Source organism: Meriones unguiculatus, chromosome 3 (genome assembly GCF_030254825.1).
Source record: "Meriones unguiculatus strain TT.TT164.6M chromosome 3, Bangor_MerUng_6.1, whole genome shotgun sequence".
Taxonomy (NCBI): domain Eukaryota; kingdom Metazoa; phylum Chordata; class Mammalia; order Rodentia; family Muridae; genus Meriones; species Meriones unguiculatus.
Window position 1 is genome coordinate 28,772,905 of NC_083351.1, and position 23,333 is coordinate 28,796,237.

The following is a 23,333-nucleotide window of genomic DNA, read 5'->3' on the forward strand; positions in this document are numbered from 1 at the left end:
CTTTGCTTGGTCAGCGGGCCCAAGACCCCAGTGACAGAGACCTTGTATAAAAAAATGAGGTGGATGGCTCTGGAGGCTCTAACCCCTCTAGACCTGCCCTAATCCTCACCCCAAGTACTGCAGAGTGTAGCTCTGTCCACCGCCAAGTACTCCAGCATTTCACCACCCAACACGTACTTCTGCTCAAAGACCGGAAGTGTGGGGAGCAAGAGAAGGGCAGGGAGGCCCCCACATCCAGCAGAGAGTGGGTGTGACTCTGAGGTTGACCTCCACACGTAAGCAAATACATGTGCAGACGCTTGCACACCCACGTACACAAAGTGACTTATACAGAGTGGCTCAGCTAAGACAGTCCAGGCGTCTAAGAGCTGTGGTGGACACACTGCCCCAGTTCCGAGTACAAATGAGCTGTTGTCCCAGGCAAGACCCATCAGACAGCTGCGCAGCACTCTCTGTGTGTTTGAGTGTGTGTGTGTGTGTGTGTGTGTGTGTGTGTGTGTGTTAGGCTGGGCTGAACTACTGGCCAGAACTCATCAACCCCAGGCCCAGCCCAGGGCAGGCCTGATGCAGCTGCTGCCCCACGGGGACGGACCTTCCCACTTGCCCTCCTGCATCAATGTGTGTGTGGCTGCCAGTACACGATCAAGAGGGCACCTGCCAGCCCTCCCCATGGTAGGTTTGGCCATCTAATGCTCTCACATGACAGGCATGGGATGAACTGGGGGCTGGGGGAAGGGATTTGCACCCTCCTAATCTGGGGGCTGCACACACACACACACACACACACACACACACACCCCGTCTTGGCCAGAGCTGTGGGAGAGGTTTGTCTCTGCTCTGTGCCCAGTGGCCCCAGCTAGATGCTGGCACACACCCAGCTCTCTGCTCAAAGCTCTCCCTTCTCTTGGTCCCCACCCTTCCAGTCTCTGAGCAGCAGGTCTTGGGTGGGGAAATGCTGGAGTACTTGGAGCGGATAGAGGAGGCCAGCAGTGGCAAGGTTTAGTGCCTGTGCCGGGCAGATGATCCGTCGGTTGGGGTGTAAAGTTGGAGTGTTTGGGGCTAATCCTGGGCCACCCCTTCCTGGAGAAATTTGGCTACAAGTCAGGGAGGCAAATGTGTGGGTTGCCTCCCCCCCTCGCTGGGCAGTAAACACAGCCGTCGCCTGGGAGATGGGCCCAAACATCCCGGCCCCCCACTGTTATTTATACCAGGGCTCCCTTTCTTCTCGGGAGCCTGGTCTGGCTCTCCAACCTGTCCCTGAGCTACACGATCTGAGTTGAAGTCCCTGTCAAGGTCCCAGGTGCACCTCACTCTTGCTCCTCAGACACTGTTGGTGGTTTCTCGTTTGGGCGATCCTGGCTCTTATCAATCAGAAAAGTGCTCCTGGGGCTAGGTCTAGCTGGGAGGCAGGAGCGCTGGGATGTGCCCTGGGTTTGTGTTTGCCCCGTTCCTTGCTGTGGTCACCCAGCCTAGACTTTGCCCTGCCTTCAGCAGGGGAGGGGCTAGATTAGAGCTTTTCCGATCTGTTTGAAGCGGTAGATCTGGCTCTCCCGTAGGACCTCCAACTCAGAAGCGTGGTCATGTACATAGCAGATCAAAGCAGGGCTGGTTTGGGTGGAGTCCAGGGTAGAAGCTGAGGATCCTGGCCACTCTCCCTAGGTAGCCCTGAATACAGACTTGGAATCCTGCTCGTGGTTCTCCTTCTGGGTAATCCAGGGTGGGAGAGCCGGGACTGCTAATTCCTAGTGAGCACAGGCAGAGCCTGTTGAGGTAGGCCCAGTGGGGGAAGAGAATGGGGCTACCTCACAGGCTAGGGATCACAAGGCAACAGGGCTTGGCAGGCTTGCCATATTCCGGCACAGGACTACTCCAAAGGGTCCCAGAATTAAAATCCAAACTTGGTCGCCCAGATCATCACGAAGGCAGACGCTCCAGGAGGAACGGAACACGTTTTCTTTCACAGCTTGTGAACTTGCTTTAAACCTTTAAATATTTAGACTTCCCGTATGTGGGTCTCCATTTGAACTCTTTCCCTCACCCTGCCAGCATCAGAAGTGTTTGGGCATGGCCCTCCCTCTGCCCACGTGCCTCTCTGCAGCAGCTCCAAGACGACTTTCTCCAGAATCCTCAGGCTTCACAAGGTTGGCAAAGTCCCAAGTTACCAGGGTTCAAACCCTTGGCATCCACTTGGACCAGCCTGGTGGACGTGAGAGAACAGTGCTGCCTTCAAAAATGAATGTCAGTGGGGTGGGGCAGAGGGAGGAACAGCTGGACACAGCCAGCCGGCACAGACCAAGCAGAGAAGACAGTGATGAGGGTTCCCAGGGTGCCCGGCTGGAGCTTGAAGGCCTAAGGCGCTGGAGCGGGTACTTCTTCCCAAAGTTGAGCAGGGATGCTTGGGGCTGGAGAGGGGTTCCAAGGATGGGAGAGCGCATAGAAGCCACCCAGATGGAAGTGTGGGGAGTAGATAGAGGCTATGGAACTGGCATGGGACGGGGCATACTGGGTTCTAAATAGACTTGGGTGCGGGGCCCAGCCTGACTCTAAAGAGGTAGTGAAGAACCAACTTAGAGAGACCAAGCCAAGTCCTAGGCTGTCCAAGAGTGGGTAGCCGGGGGCGGGCAGGAGATAGTGTTAATTCTGCCTACAGAGAATGCCATCTCTCTTCTCTGTCTCCCTATATCTCTCTTCCCACTCCTGTCATGCCACTTGCCCTGGGTTTCTGGGTGGGCGGGACCTCACCCTGACTCCCTGTTCCCTTTACATACATAGGAGCTACAATTGTACAAGAGGCTTTACCAGGCTGAATGGCCTGTTCGTTCATTCATTCACTCAGTCACTCACTTAATAATTATTCATTGGGAGTCTACATTCCACCAAGCTTGTTGCTTTAGGTGTTTGAGAGAGACAGTGACAAAGATGACGTTTCTGTATTCACAGGGCTTGCACTACAGGGGTAGGAGGGCTAAAACCTGTCAGGGAACCAGGAATCCGTCTGTTACCACTCACAGGCCCGGGTAACAAGGAAAGGTCCAACGTTCAATGTGGCCCAGAACCACCGCCCTCTCTTTGGGAGGAGCCCAAGCCTTCTCATTCAGCCAGTCTTTGAGCCCCTTACCAGCACCTTCCTGGCCTTGGGGTCTCTCTCCAAGGAGGCCCTGAGGAGGGTGGTCAGGGCAGAGGGAGGAGGAGGAGTACGACCACAGTACTAGCACATAACTGTCAGCGCAGACACCAGCGGCTACACAAAGGTTTCTGTGTGAGCTAGCCTCCTTTATCTGTTTCGAAGGCGCTTATTTTCTCTCCATTTTCCAGATGAGGAAATCGAGTCTTGGCAAGGTGAAATGACTTGCTTGAGGTCACACGTGAAACTCCCTGACACTAGGAGCCTTTAAGGACGGTGCTATGAGGTGCTGCCTGGCACCTGCTGCCTAGCCTGGGCACGCAGCCTGTGAGTGGAAATCTAGCCCTAGCGCTCTCTCCCCTTACCCCCCTTCGTCCTCGCAGGGGCTGGCATTGTCCCCAGCCTGAGGACTGGGTCTCGCGACCCTGACCAAAACAGCACCGAGAGGGTTGCATCAGGCCAAGGCTCCGCTCGGTCACCCCCAACACCCACCCCTCCGCGACCCGTTGGCCTTCATGGGTGGGCAATTGGTGGCCGGTCCAGGTGTCGAATGCTCTCTCTCCGCCCCGGGCCTTGGTGACGCGGCAGCACCTTCACACTTTCCGCTTGGCCCGCTGCTCGCCTTTCAGGCCGCTGCGTTTTCAATTGTTAATTTGGAAACGGAAAATAAGCCGGCCGGGCGAGGAGGCCCGAGGAGGTAACGGGAGCCGCAGCGCGCCAGAAGCTTGCAGTGGCAAAGCCCCGCCCACACAGTCCCACCCACCAGAGACCCCGCCCCCTTCGACTGGGCCCCGCCCAGGCCAAGATCTGGTCCGGTGGCCTGCACCCTAGAACAGGTGGAGTTCGTTGAGGTAGAAAGCCGGCCTGGGCCTAAGGCTACACCGAGGAGGGGTCCCCAGGAGAGCTTCCCCAAGGACATCTTCCTCTCCCGAGGAGCCCAGCTTGGTGTCAGCCTCCGGTGTCCCCAGGTCAACCAAACCTTGCTCAGGCTAGACCCTTACCTCCAGGCTGCAGCATCTGTGATGATTTGTCCCGTTAGACAGGGAGAAACTGAATCCTAGAGCGGGACAGATCACGAGATTTAGGTCCACTAGCCAACGCAAAGCTGAATTCAAGCTTGTTCTGGCCGTGACAAGAGCAGGGGATATCAGCAAAGAATAGGGCATCAGAACCAGAGACACACAGTTGTCCCTCTCTCTCTGATCTGCACAGCCCTGTGGCTAATGAAATTCTGGTTTGGTCTACCCAGACTTCTTAATGCCATTATTCGGTAATGGGAGAGTTCTGGAGACGGAGGTTCTGCATGCAAATGAAATGTAAAAGACTTTCTTCTGGCTGACTCCAGGGCGCTCGCTGGCTTCCTAGAGAACAAGGAACAGGAGCCTCATAAGCTATCCAGAGGCTCACTTCCTCTCCCGGAAGCCAGACTAGCCAGCTGGACTAGCCAAAAATAAAGCTCTTGGTACCTCCCTCCCACAGAGGAGCACACTGACACTTTGCCGATTGGTTAGCTGAGTAGGGAGAGAACCTGTCCATCTAGGTTCCCAGTGCTACTAATGCCCCTGTGCTGTGCCCGCTGGTGCCACCAATCCTGACACTTCTCAGAGCCACCAAGCAGGATCTTGCCTTTTAGGGGACTCTGGTTTGTTTGCTGGAATTGCAGGCTGGGCAGTCCTCCCTTAACAAGAAGCTGAAGAAACAGAGTGTCTGCAGATAGCCTCCTAGCTCCCACCTTAAGACTCCCCCGGCACTCCTCCCACCTCAGCTACGGAGCAGCCCAGCCCCCAGCCTGGGCTCACACTGCAAGTCTTGTCCAGCTTGCAGGGTCCATTAACTTCAGTCAGGCTGGTTCTGGGTTTGGGGTTCCTAGGAGTGCACTCAGCTGCCCCAGGTGTGGCCTGTGAGTTTGCATGCTGCTTTGCTTATTCATACCCACAAACCTTGGCCTGGGTGGGGTCCTCAGTGGCTGAGTCTGCAGAACTCCCAGGCTGGGATCAGCGTTGGCACCTGAGCTGCCCAGGGGGCCCTGCCCTCCCCAAAGCTCCTGTTCCACCCTGTCAGCTCTTGCCAGGGAGGACTGAGAACCAAGTGGCTGGGACTAAAACCTCCCCTCCCCCTCAGCACAGGCTGACTCAGAGAACAGAAGGCTCCTTAGAGGTGACCCTGACCCCTGTCAGCCTCAAGTAGCTGGGAAATCCTCAGATGCAGTGCCCCCCAGGTCACGCAGGAAAGGTCAAGGCAGGTTCTGTCCTGGCCCCATGGCTTTTTGAAGGAGAAGGGGCAGGTGCCCGAGTCTTACCTCTGGGGGCAAACAAAAGACCATTACCCTCAGGACCGACAAATCCAGTGCCAGGCCCAGTACTGTGATTCTAGTGTGAGCACAGGTAGGCAGGCCTCCTTCTGGGACTTAGTTTCCCCATCTAGAGATGAGAGGACTGGTAGATTTTTTTTTTTTAAAGAGATCTTTAGTGCCCCAAATTAGCCCAGATCTAATCTCATCTTGCCATCTCTACTTCTCCTTGAGCAAGTCACCAGAGTCCTCTGCTAGGATTGGAGCATTAGCTTCCCAGCTCAAGGTGGGGCTAACGGTTCCCCTTCTCTCAGTGTGTCCCCACTTCCCTGCTTCACGCTGCTCCTGCTTACATTCCTGTGTCTCTCCTGGGAGTGAAGGCCACAGCCTCAGCAACCCAGAGACTGATCTCTGCATCTACCTCTTCCCTCCTCCCTTGCTTATCCTACTCCTTCCCTGACAGTCTGGGGCTCAGCAGGCATCCTCTGGCTCATGAAGAGTCTTCAGTAGATGGTCACTGAACGAATAGATGAATGAATGAATGAATGAATGAATGAATGAGTGAATGAATGAGAGAGTGAATAAGTGCTTTGTGGCTCTGGGCAGTGTCATTTGCCCACAATCCCTCCCCCTTCGGGGAGTGTTGTGGAGTCAGGAAGGGCCAGCGTGCTGGGGAGGAAGGGTACTCAGGAAACTTCTCCAGCATCTGTCTGAGTCGGGCATAGGACAGGCATAGGACCTCTGGGGCTGTGCTAGCAGCTATTCCAACAGACTCCACCATGGAAGTTACCAAAAGGATGAGTGGAGGGTCAAGGGAGTATGAGGTGCTTCCCACCTAACCGGCCAGATTAGGGGTACACACACAGGCAAAGATGGGGAGGCAGAACAAAAATGGCGAGTAGAGCAAACAAAACCCTGTGCGATGTGGTGGTGAGACAGAGAATGCCTGTGGATGGAGAGGATGGCCTGTGCCGGGACCTTCCTTGCAACCACCCTTGAACCTAGGTCACAAGTCAGTGGATTTCTCATTAAAAAACAACAGCAAACCAAACAAACAAGCTGGATGTTTAGTCCCTGGACTCAGGAGGCAGAAGCAGGTGGATCTCAGTGAGTTGGAGGCCAGCCTGGTCTACAGAGAGAGCTCCTGTGTTCCAGGACAGCCTAGGGCTACACAAAGAAACTCTGTCTCAAAAACCAAACACAAAAACAAAACAAGTAAAACCTCGTAAGCCTAAGCCGGGCCACTGAATACACAGGGAAGTATTTAGTGATGCAAAGGAGAGTTTCTACTGACCACCCTGCATACATTTCTTAAGTTTAGGCAGCTTGTAACTCAGCCCTTAGTTCCCCTCACTTAAAAGGCCTCAGCAGCTAGCCATTAGAGAAGTCAGCGCTGCCGCACCAGCCCCTCAGATCGACAGCCCCTGTTCCCTCCTTGTTCCAGCACTGGCTTCTGTCGGCATATTGAGAAGCTCCTTTACCTGCCGCAGAAGGGGTCTGACTGCTGGAAGCAGAGAGGACGAATGGAGGGTTGAGGGGCTGGTCCAGCTGGGAAAAGATGAGGCAATTCATCAAATTATTAGCCTATTTTCTGTTCCTTTAACAATATACTCAAGGCTTAGGTCCTTCGTTTAAAGAAAAAAAAATCTGTATTTTGCTCATAATTCTGGAAGTTCAAGGGAGTGGCAGCTGCACCGTCTTGACAGGAAGCCAAAGACTGGAGTTCAAGGAGAGCCATGCTAATCCCTCTGAGGTCCCACCCTCAGTGATCTGACAGCCTCCCATCAGGCCACACTGGGGCGCAAGCTTCGGACCCACAAACCCTTAGGGGATGACCAAATTCAAATGACTCACACTCAAGGGCCTTGTCCAGAAGGCACCATTCTTCATGCCCTGTGCTCCAGAGGGAGGTTGGCGTAGGAGATGGAGGATAGTAAGAAAAGGGGATGCTACAGAGTCCTTACAGCCAGAAGTGCATCTGCGGTTCATGGAGGAGGGGAGGGGAGTGAGCTTCATGGTTATCACCGCTGCTCTCCGTACTGTACTTCTGTCCCTTCCCTCCGGGGCTCCTGGTTCCCTGTTTCAAGGGGTTAAGGCGGAGTGTGACAGCATGGGGCATTAGAAATGTCCTTTGGCCTACGCACCTGAGTTGAGCACATGCTCACGTGTGCATACCCTCTCACACAAACACACTTAAAAAAAAAAAGAGTCCTGCTGATTCACACACACACACTCACACGGTTTTGTTGTTTGGAGACAGGGTCTCAGGTGCTTCAGACTGGCTTTGAACTGGCTGTGTAGCTGACACTGGCCTTGAGTTCCAGAGCATCCTGCCTCGACCTCCTAAATCCTGGATTACAGGCACGTGCCATCACGCCCAGCTGGTGGCACCTTCTTGGTCCAAACTTCAACCAGGAAGGGGCATAAGTCACCCCTGGGCCTCCCTGAGGTGCCCTGCCGGGCTGGGACGGCTCTGGTGGCTCAGGGGTGTGTCAGCCCACAGCAAGCAATTCCAGTCTCTAATGGAGCCAGCTCAAGGGGTCAAGTTTTTGCAGTTTGTCCAGCTAAAGGGAATGCGTTTTCAAATTGGTCCTCCAACAAGAGGCATTTTTTTCATAGTTTGCACTATGTGCTGGCAGCTGCTGTCCCTCCAGGGACACCCTCGGAGAAAGCAGAACTGAGCTGAGGGCTAAGTCTCTCCCTCCCACTGCCCTGAGGGACAGTCATAAAGCTGAAGGGACCTTAGCCACCATTGGATTGTCTCTCCCCCTTCGTGTTACAGACAGGGAAACTAAGGCTCCTTTAAGACCTCATCCCATCCCTGAGCCCCGTTATGGACCTCTGGCCCAGAGATGCAGCCCTGCCAGCAGCAGCCTTGTGTGGGGCCCTGGGTCACGTGTCCTTACTCCCTCGGCCATATTTAGAATCGCTGGATCAGGGGAAACTCTCCTCCCAGCCCTTGAGGATTCTTGGAAAGAGCCTTGCTCTGAGGCCCGCTTAACGCCCCCATCAACGCCCCAACCCACCAGAGAGAGTAAGTGTCCCCTCTCCTTAGAGGACTGTGGGACCCTCTAGGCTTCTCTCCACCATCTCCACGACAGGATGTGCCTGTCGAGTTGAATGGAAGTCCCTTCCTCAGCATTAGCTCTGGTGTGGGGCTCAAGGAATACCTTTCTGTAGGCAGCTGGAACAGGGGTCATGACCTCTGCCCTTCAGGAATCTTGGCTGAGTTGGGACAGACTGACACTAGGGTCTCCCAGCTGAGGAACAAAGAGCAGCCCTTCTCCTGGGGGTCCTGGTCTGGAAAGCAAAGGAGTCACATACTCCCCAGACCAGAGGTAAATAAATATCAGAGAGCTAGCTACTAAGCAGGCCCCAGGCCCTGACTGGCAAAGCTCAGGCTGGGCGAGGGGCGGGACCTTGGAGGAAGGGAAGGGTGGAAGGAAGCCCTGGAGGAAAGGAGGCAGAGGCTCTGGTGTGTCTTGGTGAGGGAAGTATCCCCTCATTCTACCCACAAAGGTTGCTTCCTTGCTGGATAATCGAACCTGAAAAAACAAACAGAAAAAAAAACCAAACTACTTCTTCAGCTCTGACAAAATCCCACCTCCTCTCTGAGTTCCTTGGTGCCCATGCTCAGCTTCCTCTCCTGACCCCGCCTGCTCTCCCTCCTACCTCTCTCTCCCTCATCCTGTCAGCCTGGGACTCCATCCTTTGCTTACTCCACACTCTCCCAGTCTTCAGCTACCTGTTCTCCTGGCTCCTCCCGCTCCTATTGTCTTATCCGAGAAAGAGATTCCTGTGTCCATCTTTCTGCAGCTCAACTCGGCCTGGCTCACTGAGTCCCAGCCCCGTTCTATGTGCTCTCACTCCATCTGAGCCTCTCAGGTCCTTCTCTGCCTATGAGGCTGCTCGGATGAAGGGACCCAGTGATCAACATGTCACCAAGGCCAAGTGACATTTTTCAGGGTTTTGGACACTGCCATCCCCTCCTTCCCTCTTGTCATCCACACTTGCTTCTTTTGACTTCTGTGTTTCTCTTCTGGTTTCCTTCCCTTCTACCTGGATGTACTCTTTTGATCTGGACAGAGGGCTTCTTTCTCCCTTCACACTGCTAGGGTGACACTGGGCGGTCCTCTAAATTCACTACATGCTCATTGGATTGTCTCAGCGGTCCCTTGTTTACCCCAGTAACTTCACCTCTGTTCTTTTACCAAGTCTGTCCAGATTTTTCTTCCCAGCATACCTTGTCCCTGATACCTGAACCTCCTCTGGGCTCTCCCAGCTCCCATGTGTTACTCAGTGCTTTCACCAGCCCAGTTCCTTGCGCCAAACAGAGGATCCGTTCTTACTGTCCTTAAGTTCCTCTTACTGTAGTGCCACCAGTCCATGCACTTCTCCCTATTCTCTGTTGTCACTTTCATGCTTTGGACCGCCATCATTCCCCAGATGAGTTATCTGTGTCTGATCCTCATGTCAGTCCTACTGCATGGTCTACACTGCCCAGGTGGTGGTCCGGAAACACGAGTGGAATGTTCCCAACTCCCAGTGGCTCCCCATTGCCTTAAGGATCACATTCAAACACCAGAGGGTGCTTTCATGGATCCGACTCTCTCCACGCTCCGAGTTGACTCAAGAGCTGCTAGCTTTTGGGGTTGGCTTCCACAGGCTCCTACATCTTGGCTGCCAGCATACCCTACTTCCTCTGTCTGGGTCAGCACTGTCCCTGTCTGGGTACCTCTCCATTTCAGCTGAGCAGCCTCAGCCTCCTTAGGACTGTCACCAGCTCTCTCAGTATGTCCCCACTGTTACACTTGCCAATCACATGGGATCTGGATTTACCATTTGTGACATGAGTGTGGTTCACAGAAGTCAGGAGCAACCCCTTTTCCTTCCTGCCGTGAGATCCCTGCCATCCTCCTTCCTACTCTCCGTGTGTCCTTCTCTCTAGCTTCTGAACACGGGGAATCTGGAACTGAGCTGATCTTCTCCCTTCCCACCCCACTACTGAAGAGATGCCAGGCTGATGAGAACCTGCTTATCACTGAGTGTCCCCTATCTTTGTGTTGTGGGCAGGGAACTTGAAGCCCGGAGAAATGGTTTGACCTTGAGTTCACGTCTTGCATTATGACTTTGGGAAAATTAACACCCTGCCCCTCCCCCCTTTTTAAGTAAAACTTGTTGAGAAGTAAGTCACATTCCATAGCACATCTCCCTTCAGGATTCTATACACACACTCACAAACTGGCATAGCCGTCACTGGGTACCTTATAGGTCCTGTTACCTCACTTGTGTGCCTGGAAAATCATGGTAGGGACCGGAGGAGTCTTTTATGGAAAATATGTGTTTGGGAGGTTTGGTGCTCAGTTGATGGGAAGCTCTGGGCCACCAGGAGCAGTTGAGGTTGTAATTTGGGATTGCACATCAGACCAGTGCTGAAGCTGATAGCCTAACACCTGCCTCCCAGACAGCCCCCAGCCCAAGCCATTTCTGGTGGTGATTTGAGGAGGTGTGGATGGGGAGACGGTAAGAATTGTCATTGTTTTAAAGGTGTTGATTTGGTGCCAAATGTGGAAGTCCATGCCTTTAATTCCAGCATTTGGGAGGTTAAAGGAGAAGGACCTTGAGTTCTAGGTTAGCTCGGATACACAGTGAGACCCTGTGAAAAGAAAAACAAACAAAACCCTGAGCTATTTAGTAATTGAGCCCCATTTCCACGTTGAACTTACTGACTCAGACACTGTCAAGGAAGTGCCCAGAAATCAGCATTTTTGAAAAGGCAAAGTCTCAGTGTAGTCAAGGATGACCTTGAGTTTCTGATACTCTTACTTCCACCATGTGAGTGCTGGGATTATTGGAATATGCCACCCCTGACGAGCCTTCAGGGAGTTCTGATGTTCTCTGTAGTTTGATAACCATGGATCTAAGCAAATATCTACCTTCCCCCCCAATCTTCCTGAATGAGTGGGCGGATAGTTGCAGAATGGGGGGTAGGTATGGGGACAGGAAAGACTGTGATAGACCCCCTGACCAGCCTACAGGCTGCCCCCATCTCCCATGCTTCTAACTCCTGGTTGCCCAAGCTGGGATTCATAAAGACAAAGCAGAAGGAGCCTCCGGTCTGGCACTCTGCTGGGAAATCACACAAGGCCCAGGCCAGCCAGCACCTGTATACCACCCATACTTTTGTAGCTGGGGAAACTGAGGCCCCAGAGGTCTGGATACAATCCTCCAGCAATTCTATTTTTTGAATGATGAAGTCATATGCCTGTGCAGCAGACACACCCAGACTTCCTCCGTCTCCTGGGCTCTAGACATCTGAGCTTGTGTTTTCGAGACATCATCTGGCATCTTCGAGTGATGACTGAGGCCAAGGCAGTGTAGAGGCTGTAGAGGTTCCAGCCCCAGCTCTGCCACCGGGTCCCTGTGGGGTCATAAATAAACCTGTCAGTCCTGAGTCTTATGTCTTCATCTGGAAGATGGGAATAATTCAGGTGCCAGGAATGGGGTGTTGTTCATCATCAGATCTAATACAGCCTTTCAAATGAATTGAGAGCCCAGGTTGAGAAAATTCCCTTCCCTGCCAGCGATCAAGGGACCGGAAGGTGAAATTTAGGATTTTGTTGTTGCTTTAGGCAGAGTCTCCATAGGTAGCCCAGGCTGGTATGGAACATACTGTGTAGGTCAGGCTGCCCCTAACTTGTGGTGACCTTTCTGCCTTCAAGAGTGCAGGGATTATAGGTGTACACTGCCACTCGCAGCCAGCTCAAGGGACTTGTAATCCGTATTTGCACAGTGGTCAAGACTAGGGACAACCTCGAGCGTTCGCTCAGGACGGATGTGCTGAGTTTTAGGAGATTCCTCGGTGGGTTCAAAGCGGGAGCTTTGTTTTAGTGACAGGGTGTTTTGACGTTGACTTGGTGTGAATTCCTGCTGTTTGTTTCCTCGGAGCTGTGAAACCAGTCAGTCAGGGAAAGGGGAGAGAAATGGGGTATAAGGCTGCTGTTTTAGAGGGAGGATGCCTGGAGGAGGCCTCATCAAGGAAGCGGAATTCGAGCAGACACGTGGATGAGAAAGAGAGCAAGGAACAAGCAAACCAGGGAAACTGGGAGGTGGAAATACATAGTTGAGCTTCTGGAAGTGCAGAAGAGCATGTGAAATGAGCAGAAAGGGTTAGGTGTGCAGGTGGGTGGGCTGGGTGGGGATGGGGTAGGCCTCTAAGGGCCTTGCTGACAGTGAGCAAACAATCACCTTTGCTCTCCAAGTGTGACCATCAGCAGTGATGGTTTCCAGCTTTGAAGGAGAGGGTGACCAGTGAAGATGAGCGTGGAGGCAGGGAGTCTGGTAGGCGCTGGATGTCGGTGGCTTGGTCAGACCAGCAGGGAGCTGAAGGTGGAGCCAAGTGAACTTGCTACAGAGATTGAAGTGGGGAGTAGGAGACCAAAGAATCCCAGCTGGCTCAGATGGTTGCCCTTAGTATCCAGGGACCATCCCTGAGCTACTAGGCTGGAGGAAAGGAGATCTTACAGCACGCTGAGATTCTAGTTTAGGACATGTTTGGTCCAGAGGCCAGCAGATATTCAAGAAGAAACTTTGAACTGGCAGGTGGACATATAAGCTGGCCTCGTAGCAAAGGCTGCCGTGGTTTCACACCGGCTAGGTACAGAGCTGAATATAGTAAGGGCTTGGGGCAGGACTGAAAGGGATATTTTTCTTGTACATTTTAGAAAACTGCATTAAAAAGTATATTAGTGATGCTGGACACAGTAGCTCACACCTATAATCATTGCTAGCCCAAAGGCAGGAGGATCACAAAGTTTGAGCACAGGCAGTGCAGGGGACCCTGTATAAACAAACAAACAAATACATAAATAAAATATTAATAACTGGTGACAGTGGGGGCCAGTCGATGGCTCTCTGGGTAAGAGTACCTGCTGCCAAGCCTGACAAGCTGAGTTTGATCCCCAGGACCCAAAATAGTGAAAGGACTAGTGACTAGGCTCCTTCAAGTTGTCCTCTGACCACATACCTGCTACTGCTGTGGTATACACACACACACACACACACACACACACACACACACATATATGTTTGTATGTATACATATATATGAATATATATGTAAAATTATTTTTTTAAAAAAGACAAGCTGGGGACAGTGTTGCATGCCTGTAGTAGCCCCATCCACTGGAGAGGTGAGATAGAAGGGTCTCTTTAGCTTAGGAGTTTGAGACTCAGCCTGTATGTAATCAAGACCCTGTCTTAAAAAGGAGGTGAGAGAGCTGGAGAGACAGCTGGTGAGGAGCTCTTTTCTTTGAAAGGACCCACATTCCATTACAACATTTACCTGGTGACTAACGAGGGTTTGTAACTTCAGTCCAGAGCATCCAACATCCTCTTCCGGCCTCCTCAGCTACTGTGTGCCCATGTGCCCAGACTTACTTGCAGGCAAGACACCTATGCCCCTGCTTCTCTAGTGGAGAACCCAAATTCAAGTTCCATCACCCACATCAGGCAACTCACAACCACCTGCAAGCCATGTTCCAGGGGATCTAGCACCCTCTCTGGCTTCCACAGGCATCTGCACTCATGTGCACATATACCCTCACTCCACATATATGTTAGAGACTTGCCTTCATCACTGTCCTACTGCTGTGAAGAGACACCATGACCAAGGCAGCTCTTATAGAAGAAAGCCTTTAACTGGGGGCTTGCTTACAGTTTCAGAGGTTAGTCCATTTTCATTATGGAGAAGGGCATGGCAGCATGCAGCAGGTAGGCAGGCATCGTGCTGGAGAACAACGGGCTGAGAACTAAATCCTGATCCACAGGCAGTAGGCAGAGAAAGAAAGAGAGAGAAACACACAGAGAGACAGAGAAAGAGAGAGATAGAGAGAGTGACAGAGACTGATTGGGATTGCGAGTGTCCCGGGCTCTTGAAACTCACAGGCCACCTCCAGAGACACATGACAACAAGGCCACACCTCCTAATCCTTCCCAGCAGTTCCACCAACTGGGAACCAAGCATTCAAACATATGAGCCTATGGGGGCCATTGTAACTCAAACCACCAATAGACATAGGGGTTGAGAAAGGAGTTGAATAACTGAGCCCTAGTCTAGAAAGCCCTGGATCTGAGGAGCTCCAGCACTGCAAAACAAACAAATAAGTAAAGGTACATTAGTTTGCTATTATCTAAGCAGTTCATTATGTCTATGTACATATACAGATAAAAGCTTAGGATAAGCAAAAACACCAAAAGCCAAATCACTTCATTTTTGCTGGATTAGAGATGAGCCGGGCACCATTGCATACAAAAAAGACATCTGCTCTTAAACATCAGGATCGCACAACCCTTGAGGTTTTGTTACCAGCTTTTTTTCACTTAAGTTTGTCATGAATCGGCAAGAAAAAAAATAGAGGAAAAGAGTTCTGAAAGTCCTCACCAGAGAGCTACGTATACCATGGCTGCCTGAGGCCCTCAGCAGCTGAGAAAGGCCATGGAAGAATCAGTGAAGGCCGCAGTGTTCCCACCACAGCCCCGCCCAACTGCAGCTCCCATTCCCTGTAGCCTGGCTGCTTCCGGTTCTGTGGTTAGTGACTGAATCTGAGGACTAGGGGGATAGACTTTCCTCTCCAAGCCTTGTATGTCTGCTGACTCAGCTCAGGGCTGGAACTGGCCGCAGAGGCCTCCGTCTCACTCATTCATCTGAAGTCCTTTACCGACAGCTGCTTCTTGCCTCCTTGATCCAGAGGCGTTTCCTGCAATGTAGCCTCAGAGCCTAACCTACAAGGAGGTGTAAGTGGGTCAGGGCACAGCCAAACCCTGCTCTCAACTGTCCTTCAGCCGGTATCATAGAGTAGCAGGCTGGCTGGAGAAGGCCAGTGATTTCCTAGGTGTATGGACACACACACACACACACACACACACACACACACACACACACACGAGGAGACTTGGAGTTGGGCATGGTGGCACATGGCTTTAATCCAGTACTCAGGAAGGCAGAAGCAGGGGATTTCTGTGAGTTCAAGGCTGGTCCAGGACAACCAGGGCTACACAGAGAAGCCCTGTTTCGGAAAACAAAACAAACAAACAAACAAACAAACAAAAACCAAACAATAAAAAAAGAAAAGAAAGAGACTTGAGCTGGGCGTGGTGTTGCACGCTCGTAATCCTAGAACTCGGGAGGCAGAGACAAAAGGAACTTTGAACTCTTTCAAAGCCAGCCTGGGCTACATAGCAAGACCCTGCTTCAAAAAACAGCTAAAGGAAGGACAACCCCTGGAGCACACAGAGGAAAGATTCCAGAGGGGGAGTCTGAAGAAGCCATGACCAGGACCCAGAGGTTCTGGAGAACAGGTAGAGTTTACACAGGACATGCAGGGCCTCAGACCTCTCAGGCAACAGAGGTCTGAGAACACACTGGAAGACTGGTGGGTCAGGGCACACCTTGTTCCAAAGAGCCCACACTCCCCTCGCTATCCCTGCAGCCCCTTGTGTCTGTACATGACTCAAGGCACCGGCTTATGGCCTCTCCCCACTTCCCCTCTGCTAGGGAGCTGGGACTCCTGACTCCAATGTCTGGTCGGCCTTGGAAATACGGACAGCCTTCGGGGAACCCCTTTCCTGCTGTGGGCCATTGCTGACAAGGGCCGTGTTGGATGAGTTTAGGTTCTAGAGCTGCTTTCTAAAAAGGACACTCAGCAGCTTCCCACTGCCTGCAGGCTAGCTCCAGGCCTTAGGCTCCAGCTCTGCACTGCCCGATTCTTTCTTTTCCTTTACCCCCATGTTGCTGCTTCTCTGCCTACCCTGTCCCCTTTCTTTTTATTTGTGGTGGTGGTGGTGGTGGTGGTGGTGGTGGTGGTGTGTGTGTGTGTGTTTGTGGTCACAGGTGTGAGTGTCTGTACTCCTGGAGGCCAGAGGAGGACACTGTGTGCCCTGTGATATCACTCTCTGCCTTATTGCCTTGAGACGGGGTCCTTCCGTGACCCAGAAGCTCACTGTTTCAACCAAACTGAGCTCCTGCGAAATGCCTGTGTCTGATCCCAACACTACGGTCACAGATACTTGTGGTCATGCCCAGCCTCGTTCCATATGTACCTAGGACTCAGACAGGGGGCTTTAGGCTTGCACAGTAGGCATTCCCACTGCCCCTTTCTCCTTTAGCTGACTCACTTATGAATCCCATAAAAGCATGGAGGCAGAGCAGCTGTCCCTATTCTTCAGTTGAGGCCACTGCTTCTGAGCTCGGCTGACCTCTGGAACATTTCATTCAGACCTTAAAATGGAGCCCAGGGCCAAAACTAGTGGGTGGCTGAGCCTGGGGAATCACCCTGCTCCTCTGTTCTCTTGCCAGCCCAGACAAAACTGGGAGGCCTGCTCCTCCACCAGCCTCTGTCACACCAAGGTCCTCAGTGGAGGGCTTGGGAGGTGTCTCAGCTCAGCAGCCTGCTGATCCGTGACTCTGTAGAACTCTGCTCTGGATTCTCTTTGTACCCAAATAGTGGGTTTTCATCTCTCCTGACTCCACAGCCCCTGCCAGGGGACTGGACCCTCAGCCATCCTGTTTCCACCTACTGTCTGACCGTCCCTAATTTGCTCCAATTGCAGATTTTTGCTAGTCTTCAGCTGCCTGGTGCTGTCCGTGCTGTCTACTATCCAGGAGCACCAGGAATTTGCCAACGAGTGTCTCCTCATCTTGGTGAGTGCTGGGAGTCCACGTTAGGTTCTCCTCCAAAGGAGAGTAGGCTCCAGTCTGCCTCAACCCCGTCAAACAAACCTCAACCCCATTAACCAAAACAAAACAAAACAAAACAAAAATCACCAACGGAAGGCCTTCTACTCTATGTCACTCAGCCAGGACTAAGAAGATAGAATGCTTGGAAGGCTGGGGGCAGGGGGAAGGAAAAAATCCAGGCATTTTATGGAGCTGGACACTCGTGTATAGGGGCAAACGTGGGCTTCTGTCCTCCCTGGAGGACGGAGAGAGGGTCACCCCCATTCTGGAATCCTCTCAGATCTTTCCAGATATAAGAGGGACCTAACCAGGTGCTGGGGTCGGGCTCTGATCTGGGTCCTGGTCCCCCACAGGAATTCGTGATGATCGTGGTCTTTGGCCTGGAGTATATAATCCGCGTCTGGTCGGCTGGCTGCTGTTGCCGCTACCGAGGATGGCAGGGGCGCTTCCGCTTCGCCAGGAAACCCTTCTGTGTCATCGGTACAAGCCTTCCCTACCCTATCCCAACCCAAGCCTCATTCTGATCTCATCCTTGACCCCGACCCTGAACCCTCCCAATACGCACCCCTTTCCCCATTACGGCCCCAGGAGTCCCAGACCCCAGGTCTTGACTCGGGGTGCGCTGGTGACTTCTACACCCTGCCCTGCAGACTTCATCGTGTTCGTGGCCTCGGTGGCGGTGATCGCTGCGGGCACACAGGGCAACATCTTTGCTACGTCCGCGCTGCGCAGTATGCGCTTCCTGCAGATCCTGCGCATGGTGCGCATGGACCGCCGCGGAGGCACCTGGAAGCTGCTGGGCTCGGTTGTCTACGCGCACAGTAAGGTGAGGCTGGAGAACCGGGTGGGGAAATCGAGCTCCTAAAGACTGACTAACCTGGCTGAGAACAAGAGGCGGAGCCGGGGCGGGGCCTAGTCAGGGACTGCCGCTGGGCGGGGCCCACACTGGGACAAGTACAATTGGGTTGTGGTAGGGGTGTGGCTTCTTTGATGTGAGGGGTTGGAGCTGAGCAGGGGTGGGTGGGGCCTAATAGTGAGAGACAGGAGGAGGGGCTACGCTAGGGGTCCAGGTGGCCAGTCAGCAGGGGTGGGCTCAGGCAGGGTCTGAGAGGTAGGGCTCAAGGGTCACATTTGGAAGACCCTAGGTTTGGAGAGGACTGCTTACCAATGGAGTGGGGAACAGGGCGGGTCGTAAGGGTGAGGCTGGGGAGTGGCGGATTAAGGATAGGTCTCCAGGGGTTTCAGAGAAGGCCCGGCAGGGGGTCCTCCCTTGAAGAAGGGGGAGACTGGAAAAGCGTGTGTGTGTGTGTGTGTGTGTGTGTGTGTGTGTGTGTGTGTGTGGCCGTGTGGCCTTAACCTTCGACAGCTCAGCTCCCCTCCTTCCCTCAGGAGCTGATCACCGCCTGGTACATCGGGTTCCTGGTGCTTATCTTCGCCTCTTTCCTAGTCTACCTGGCTGAGAAGGATGCCAACTCTGACTTCTCCTCCTATGCCGACTCGCTCTGGTGGGGGACGGTGCGTGCGGCTCTGTGCAGGGCTGCCCTTTCCCCTAGGAACTTCCCTGGATACTTTCCGGGCTGTGTCCCTTCATGGCACCTCACTCAGGGTTGGCCTGTCCTTGTCTCTTCACACTAAGGTTGGGGCTCCTGTGAGCAGGCCCTAGCCTAGCCCCTACCTACTCTGTTAGACCTGCCTATACCCCCCATAGCTGAGCCCTTTGCTCAGTCCTTGTGGCCTGGACTGCTTTTTCTTGACTAGCGTGAGGACAGACTCTATCTGTTCCCTTCTAGCATCTCTGAGAGGTCCTTGAGATCAGTCCCTATGGGCCCCTGTAGGAGTTTGTGGGGGAAGCTCTTCTCTCGTCCTCAGTTTTCCACCTGTGCTTGCTGCACCTCCAAGGCCTTGTGGCACGCCCCTGTGCCCAGTCCTGCGGGTAACCTGTTTGTATCTCCAGATTACGCTGACGACCATTGGCTATGGTGACAAGACGCCACATACATGGCTGGGCAGGGTTCTGGCTGCCGGCTTCGCCTTACTGGGCATCTCCTTCTTTGCCCTGCCTGCCGTGAGTTCTCCGCTGCTTGGTGAGGGAGGCTGGGGCCAAGACCTGACCAGCCTAGTTCTAAATTGACCTTGGGCAGCCTGGGTAGCTCCTTGTCCTCCTTCCCACACTGCTTACAACCACGCCCTGTCCCCTTAGGGCATCTTAGGCTCCGGCTTTGCCCTGAAGGTCCAGGAGCAGCATAGGCAGAAGCACTTTGAGAAGCGGAGGATGCCGGCAGCCAACCTCATCCAGGTACACGATGCTTAGGAGGCCCTGCGCTACGTCATCCCTGTGTGCTGACCTAGGGGTCCCAACTTCAAAGCACAGAGAGGGGCGAGACTTTTATGGGATCACATGCCACATTACAGACAGAGCTCGGATGTTGGCTGCAATGTTGGTAATGTTGCCCCCTGCAGCCAATGCCTGGTTTTGAACTCCTTAGAAACTCCTTAGAGCCACCCTGTTGCCAACACTGGCCATAATGTGGGATGGGAGGAGCTGGACAAGAGGCCCCCATCTCCTGGTGGAGACTTAGCTCTGCCATCCTGAAACCGAGTAGCTGTCTGTCAGCTGCTCCACTCCTAGCACCTTGAGACATCCACTGTATCCTCTGGAAGTCATACGAGAAGATGGTCCAGAGCTAGGCTTTTAGAATTGCCAGCATTTAGCAGGCAGGTGAGAAGGGAGCCAACCACAGAGACAGAGAGAGGGTGGCCAGGGATGGGAGCAGGTGAAGGGAGCCAGGGGCTTGTAATCTCAGTTAACCTCATGATGGACATTTGAGTGGGCTCTGACCTGTGAGCCTGTCTCCATTGTCTTGGCATCTCTCCAACACAGGGGGATGCAAGAGAACTCCCTGTGGGGGGTAGCTGAGGAATACTGACACAGCACACCTCTGCCTGCTCCCAGAACACTACCCTGTGACCCCCCAACCCAAGCCTGACTCAGCCCCCCCCTTATCTCTCCTTCCCAGGGTAGAACCCCTTCTCCCTCCCTGCTATCTCCAACCACCAGCCCAGCCTTTCTTTCTTAGCATCCCTTGGGGGACAATGGCCACTGTCCTCTGGGAGCTGGCTTCCCAAGGGGCGTTGTAGGGGCAGGCAGCTGGCACTGTCCATGCAGAGAGACAGCTGGTATTGTGGTACCCATAATTAATGAGAGTTCTGGCAGCTGCTCCCCAGCCCATGCCAGGGACCCAGGCAAGCAGGAAGTAAAAATATTTCTGTCTTAGGAAGGCGCCAGGCTGGTGAGGTCACTTGTGGCAACCCCTTAAGGACAAGAAGCACCCAAAGGAGGGGGCCATCCAAGGCTGGCCCAATTCTGCTTTGTCCTGTCTAACAGTCTTCACATCTCCTTCCCCTGGTGGATCAATTTATTCACAGTCCTTTCCAGACTCTTCTTCTTACCTGGGAGGAGAGGGACAGTTTCGCCTCTCACATGTCGGTAGTTCCTTCTGCTGCGGTGTCCGTGGCTGCTGAGGAGAGGTGGTGGTCAATCATCTCTCTTGCTCTCCCTTAGGCCCTAGTAGTCCCAGGGCGGCAGCAGGCAACTGCTGAAAGTACAGTGGAGTCGCTGTTGGTAAAGCCATTCACTCAGTCAACATTCCCTCCCCAAACACTTGCAGAGACACCTGCAGGTGCCAGATACTGTACTTGGCACCGAGGATGCAGCGGTGCTCAAGATGCAGCTTACGAAGAAAGACACTAACCAGACACCGAATGCGTACTTAGCCAAGGGAGCTACCAGGAGGGCTTAAAGGAAGCTGGCTATAAGCGTGCCAGGCACTGAGCTTGGCATTAGACGTCTCCCCAATTCACCCTGGAAACACTGTTGGGTCACTCTAGTCTTCACAGGGGAATGGGTTAGAGACCCATGCCTACCCGACCACAGACCCCAGTTCTTACCTAACGCTTTATCCAGGCTCTGGTGCCGACTTGCTGGGTCACCTTGAGGAAGTCATTTCTCTCTAGGTCTTGATTTCTTGCCTGGCCCTGCTGGTGGCTATGGAATTAGACTTGGCCTCGGGTCCTGGCATCACTCTCAGCTGTCCTGGGATTGGGTTCCCTCAGGGGCAGAGGGTTGGTGGGTGGCTGAGGACTTCTGTGACGCCCCATCTTCCCTGTGCCTCCAGGCTGCGTGGCGCCTGTACTCCACTGACACAAGCCGGGCCTACCTGACAGCTACCTGGTACTACTATGACAGCATCCTCCCATCTTTCAGGTAGGCGCTGCTGGAGGGGGAGCGGGCTGTGGCTGGCACTAACGCCCCTTGAAGAGATGCCTTCAGGCTTGAAGGAGCATTTGGGGCTGGCTGTTGAGATCCTGCATGATTTGGGACCTGGCTGGTCCTCTCCCCAATTTTTTTCTGGGTCCACTGGTCTCAGAGTATTGGTGCAGCTTTGCCCCTGAAGCTGAGCCCCACTCGTAGAGTGCTGGCAGGCTACATGCTCACCCATAGATGATGCCACCAGGGAAGCAACAGCCCCTGTCCCTTCATCTCCCCTCGGTTCATTAGCTTGTACCAACCAGTGTATCGAAGCCGGTTAGGGAGGGTGCCATGGCAGAAACATGTGTGCCTGCCCCAGAACCCCCGTGTGTGACTGTGTGGCCCCCCCCGTTACCGTTGTGGGCAGCAGCCTCTGAGGTCTGATCTGCCGGCCCAGGCTGGGCTGAGGTTGAGTGGGGGCGGCTCCGGGCCGGAGGTTATTAATAGCATCACCAAGGTGCGTGGAGCCAGGTGCCTGGCCAGGCCCTGGGGCAGGAATGAAGACTGCAGAGCCGGCTTGGTTGGCTCAGTCCCACGGGCAGGATGGCATGGAGTGCGTGCTAGGCTGGGCTGCTGCGCTCAGCGCTTCTCTCCACCGTCTTCACCTCATTAGTTATCCTTGGGCAGCTGTTGTGTGATACTTGCCTGCACCCACACCTGGCCCCTCTTGCTCCCCCTGCCCCCCTCCCGTCCTACAGATCTCCCAGGGGAGGAGCAGGAAGTAGGCTCCCCGCGTCTCTCCTCCCTCTCCAAATCTCCACACCTGGTGGAGGCAAGCTCCTACCTCAGAGGCAGGTCTGGAGACTGGATTTGATGGAGCCCCTTTAGGGAGGAGGGGCAGCTCTAAGAGATCAAGGCCAAGCAAGAGGGGGGGCAGGGACTGGGTGCTTAGAAATTGACATGGGCTGGGTGTGGTGGCCTACAACTTTAATCCCAGCAGGCAGACCTCTGTGAATTCAAGGCCAGATTGGTCTACGAATCAAGTTCCAGGACAGCCAGGGCTGTTAAACAGAGAAACTTGGTTTCGAAAACAAAAAGAAAGAAATTGGCATGGAAGGGGGTGGGGGCAGGCTCTGTATGGGTGGCCTGGGTCACCTGGTAAGAACAGAGCCTGGTTTGGAGGTTTGGGCTCCGTTGGAAAGGCAGGTGAGGGGTGGGTACCTTCCTGTGGTTATGGCCCAGAGAGTAAGCCAACTGCCAGCCGGGCCCCATCTCCAGGAATCCCTGGCAGGAGCAACACCACAGGACAGGGAAACCGAGCTGGCCGCCCTCGCAAACCCCTGACTTCAGCTCCAGCCTCCTCCTAAACTCCAAGTCAGGTTGGGAGATGAAGTGTCTCAGAGCCGCCGGCGGCTGCTGGGGAGGGCACAGCTCTATAGTGAGGTGCAAGATTTGAGCTCCCTCTCGGTGGGGGTGCTCTGGAGTTTTGCCCAAGCTGCGTAACCATACCCAGCTTCCGTCCGATTTCCCAGAAACTCCTGCAGAGGGGGACAGAGCTAGTCTCTCCACTCCGCCTGTTCTGGCCTGGGGTGTTTGTGAGCACCAATAGAGGGTGGTAGCTCAAGACTTAGCAGGATCTCTGGCTCAGGAGCTCTGGGCCCACTGGGTGAGGTGGGTGGTGGCCCCAAAGTCCTGCCTGTAGCTGACGGCGCCCTCTCCTGCAGAGAGCTGGCGCTCTTGTTTGAGCACGTACAGCGGGCCCGCAATGGGGGCCTACGGCCCCTGGAGGTGAGGCGGGTGCCAGTGCCTGATGGAGCGCCCTCTCGCTACCCGCCCGTTGCCACCTGCCACCGGCCGGGCAGCGCCTCCTTCTGCCCTGGGGAAAGGTAGGGGCCCCGTGTGGCCACCACCTCCTCTCGCTTCTCCTCTTCCT

The 23,333-nt window shown here is 53.9% G+C and overlaps 1 protein-coding gene and 1 long non-coding RNA gene across 3 annotated transcripts in view; one reads left to right on the plus strand and one right to left on the minus strand.

Annotated features, from left to right (window-relative positions):
• Nucleotides 1-23,333, plus strand: part of Kcnq4 (potassium voltage-gated channel subfamily Q member 4) — a 50,092-nt gene that overhangs the window by 12,023 nt on the left and 14,736 nt on the right. The window contains exons 2-9 of one of the 2 annotated variants that reach the window (XM_060379673.1): nucleotides 17,025-17,115; nucleotides 17,505-17,631; nucleotides 17,802-17,977; nucleotides 18,541-18,666; nucleotides 19,106-19,216; nucleotides 19,352-19,447; nucleotides 21,327-21,415; nucleotides 23,125-23,286. In XM_060379673.1, the coding sequence (XP_060235656.1) occupies nucleotides 17,025-17,115; nucleotides 17,505-17,631; nucleotides 17,802-17,977; nucleotides 18,541-18,666; nucleotides 19,106-19,216; nucleotides 19,352-19,447; nucleotides 21,327-21,415; nucleotides 23,125-23,286 (978 nt within the window). The remainder of the gene's footprint in view (nucleotides 1-17,024; nucleotides 17,116-17,504; nucleotides 17,632-17,801; nucleotides 17,978-18,540; nucleotides 18,667-19,105; nucleotides 19,217-19,351; nucleotides 19,448-21,326; nucleotides 21,416-23,124; nucleotides 23,287-23,333) is intronic. The other variant, XM_060379674.1, reaches the window with a different exon arrangement.
• LOC132653014 (uncharacterized) lies at nucleotides 10,919-21,300 on the minus strand. Its single transcript, XR_009590640.1, has 4 exons — nucleotides 21,100-21,300; nucleotides 20,602-20,747; nucleotides 11,697-11,835; nucleotides 10,919-11,070 (listed from the first exon to the last, which is right to left on the minus strand). It is a non-coding gene; the product is annotated as an uncharacterized LOC132653014 (long non-coding RNA).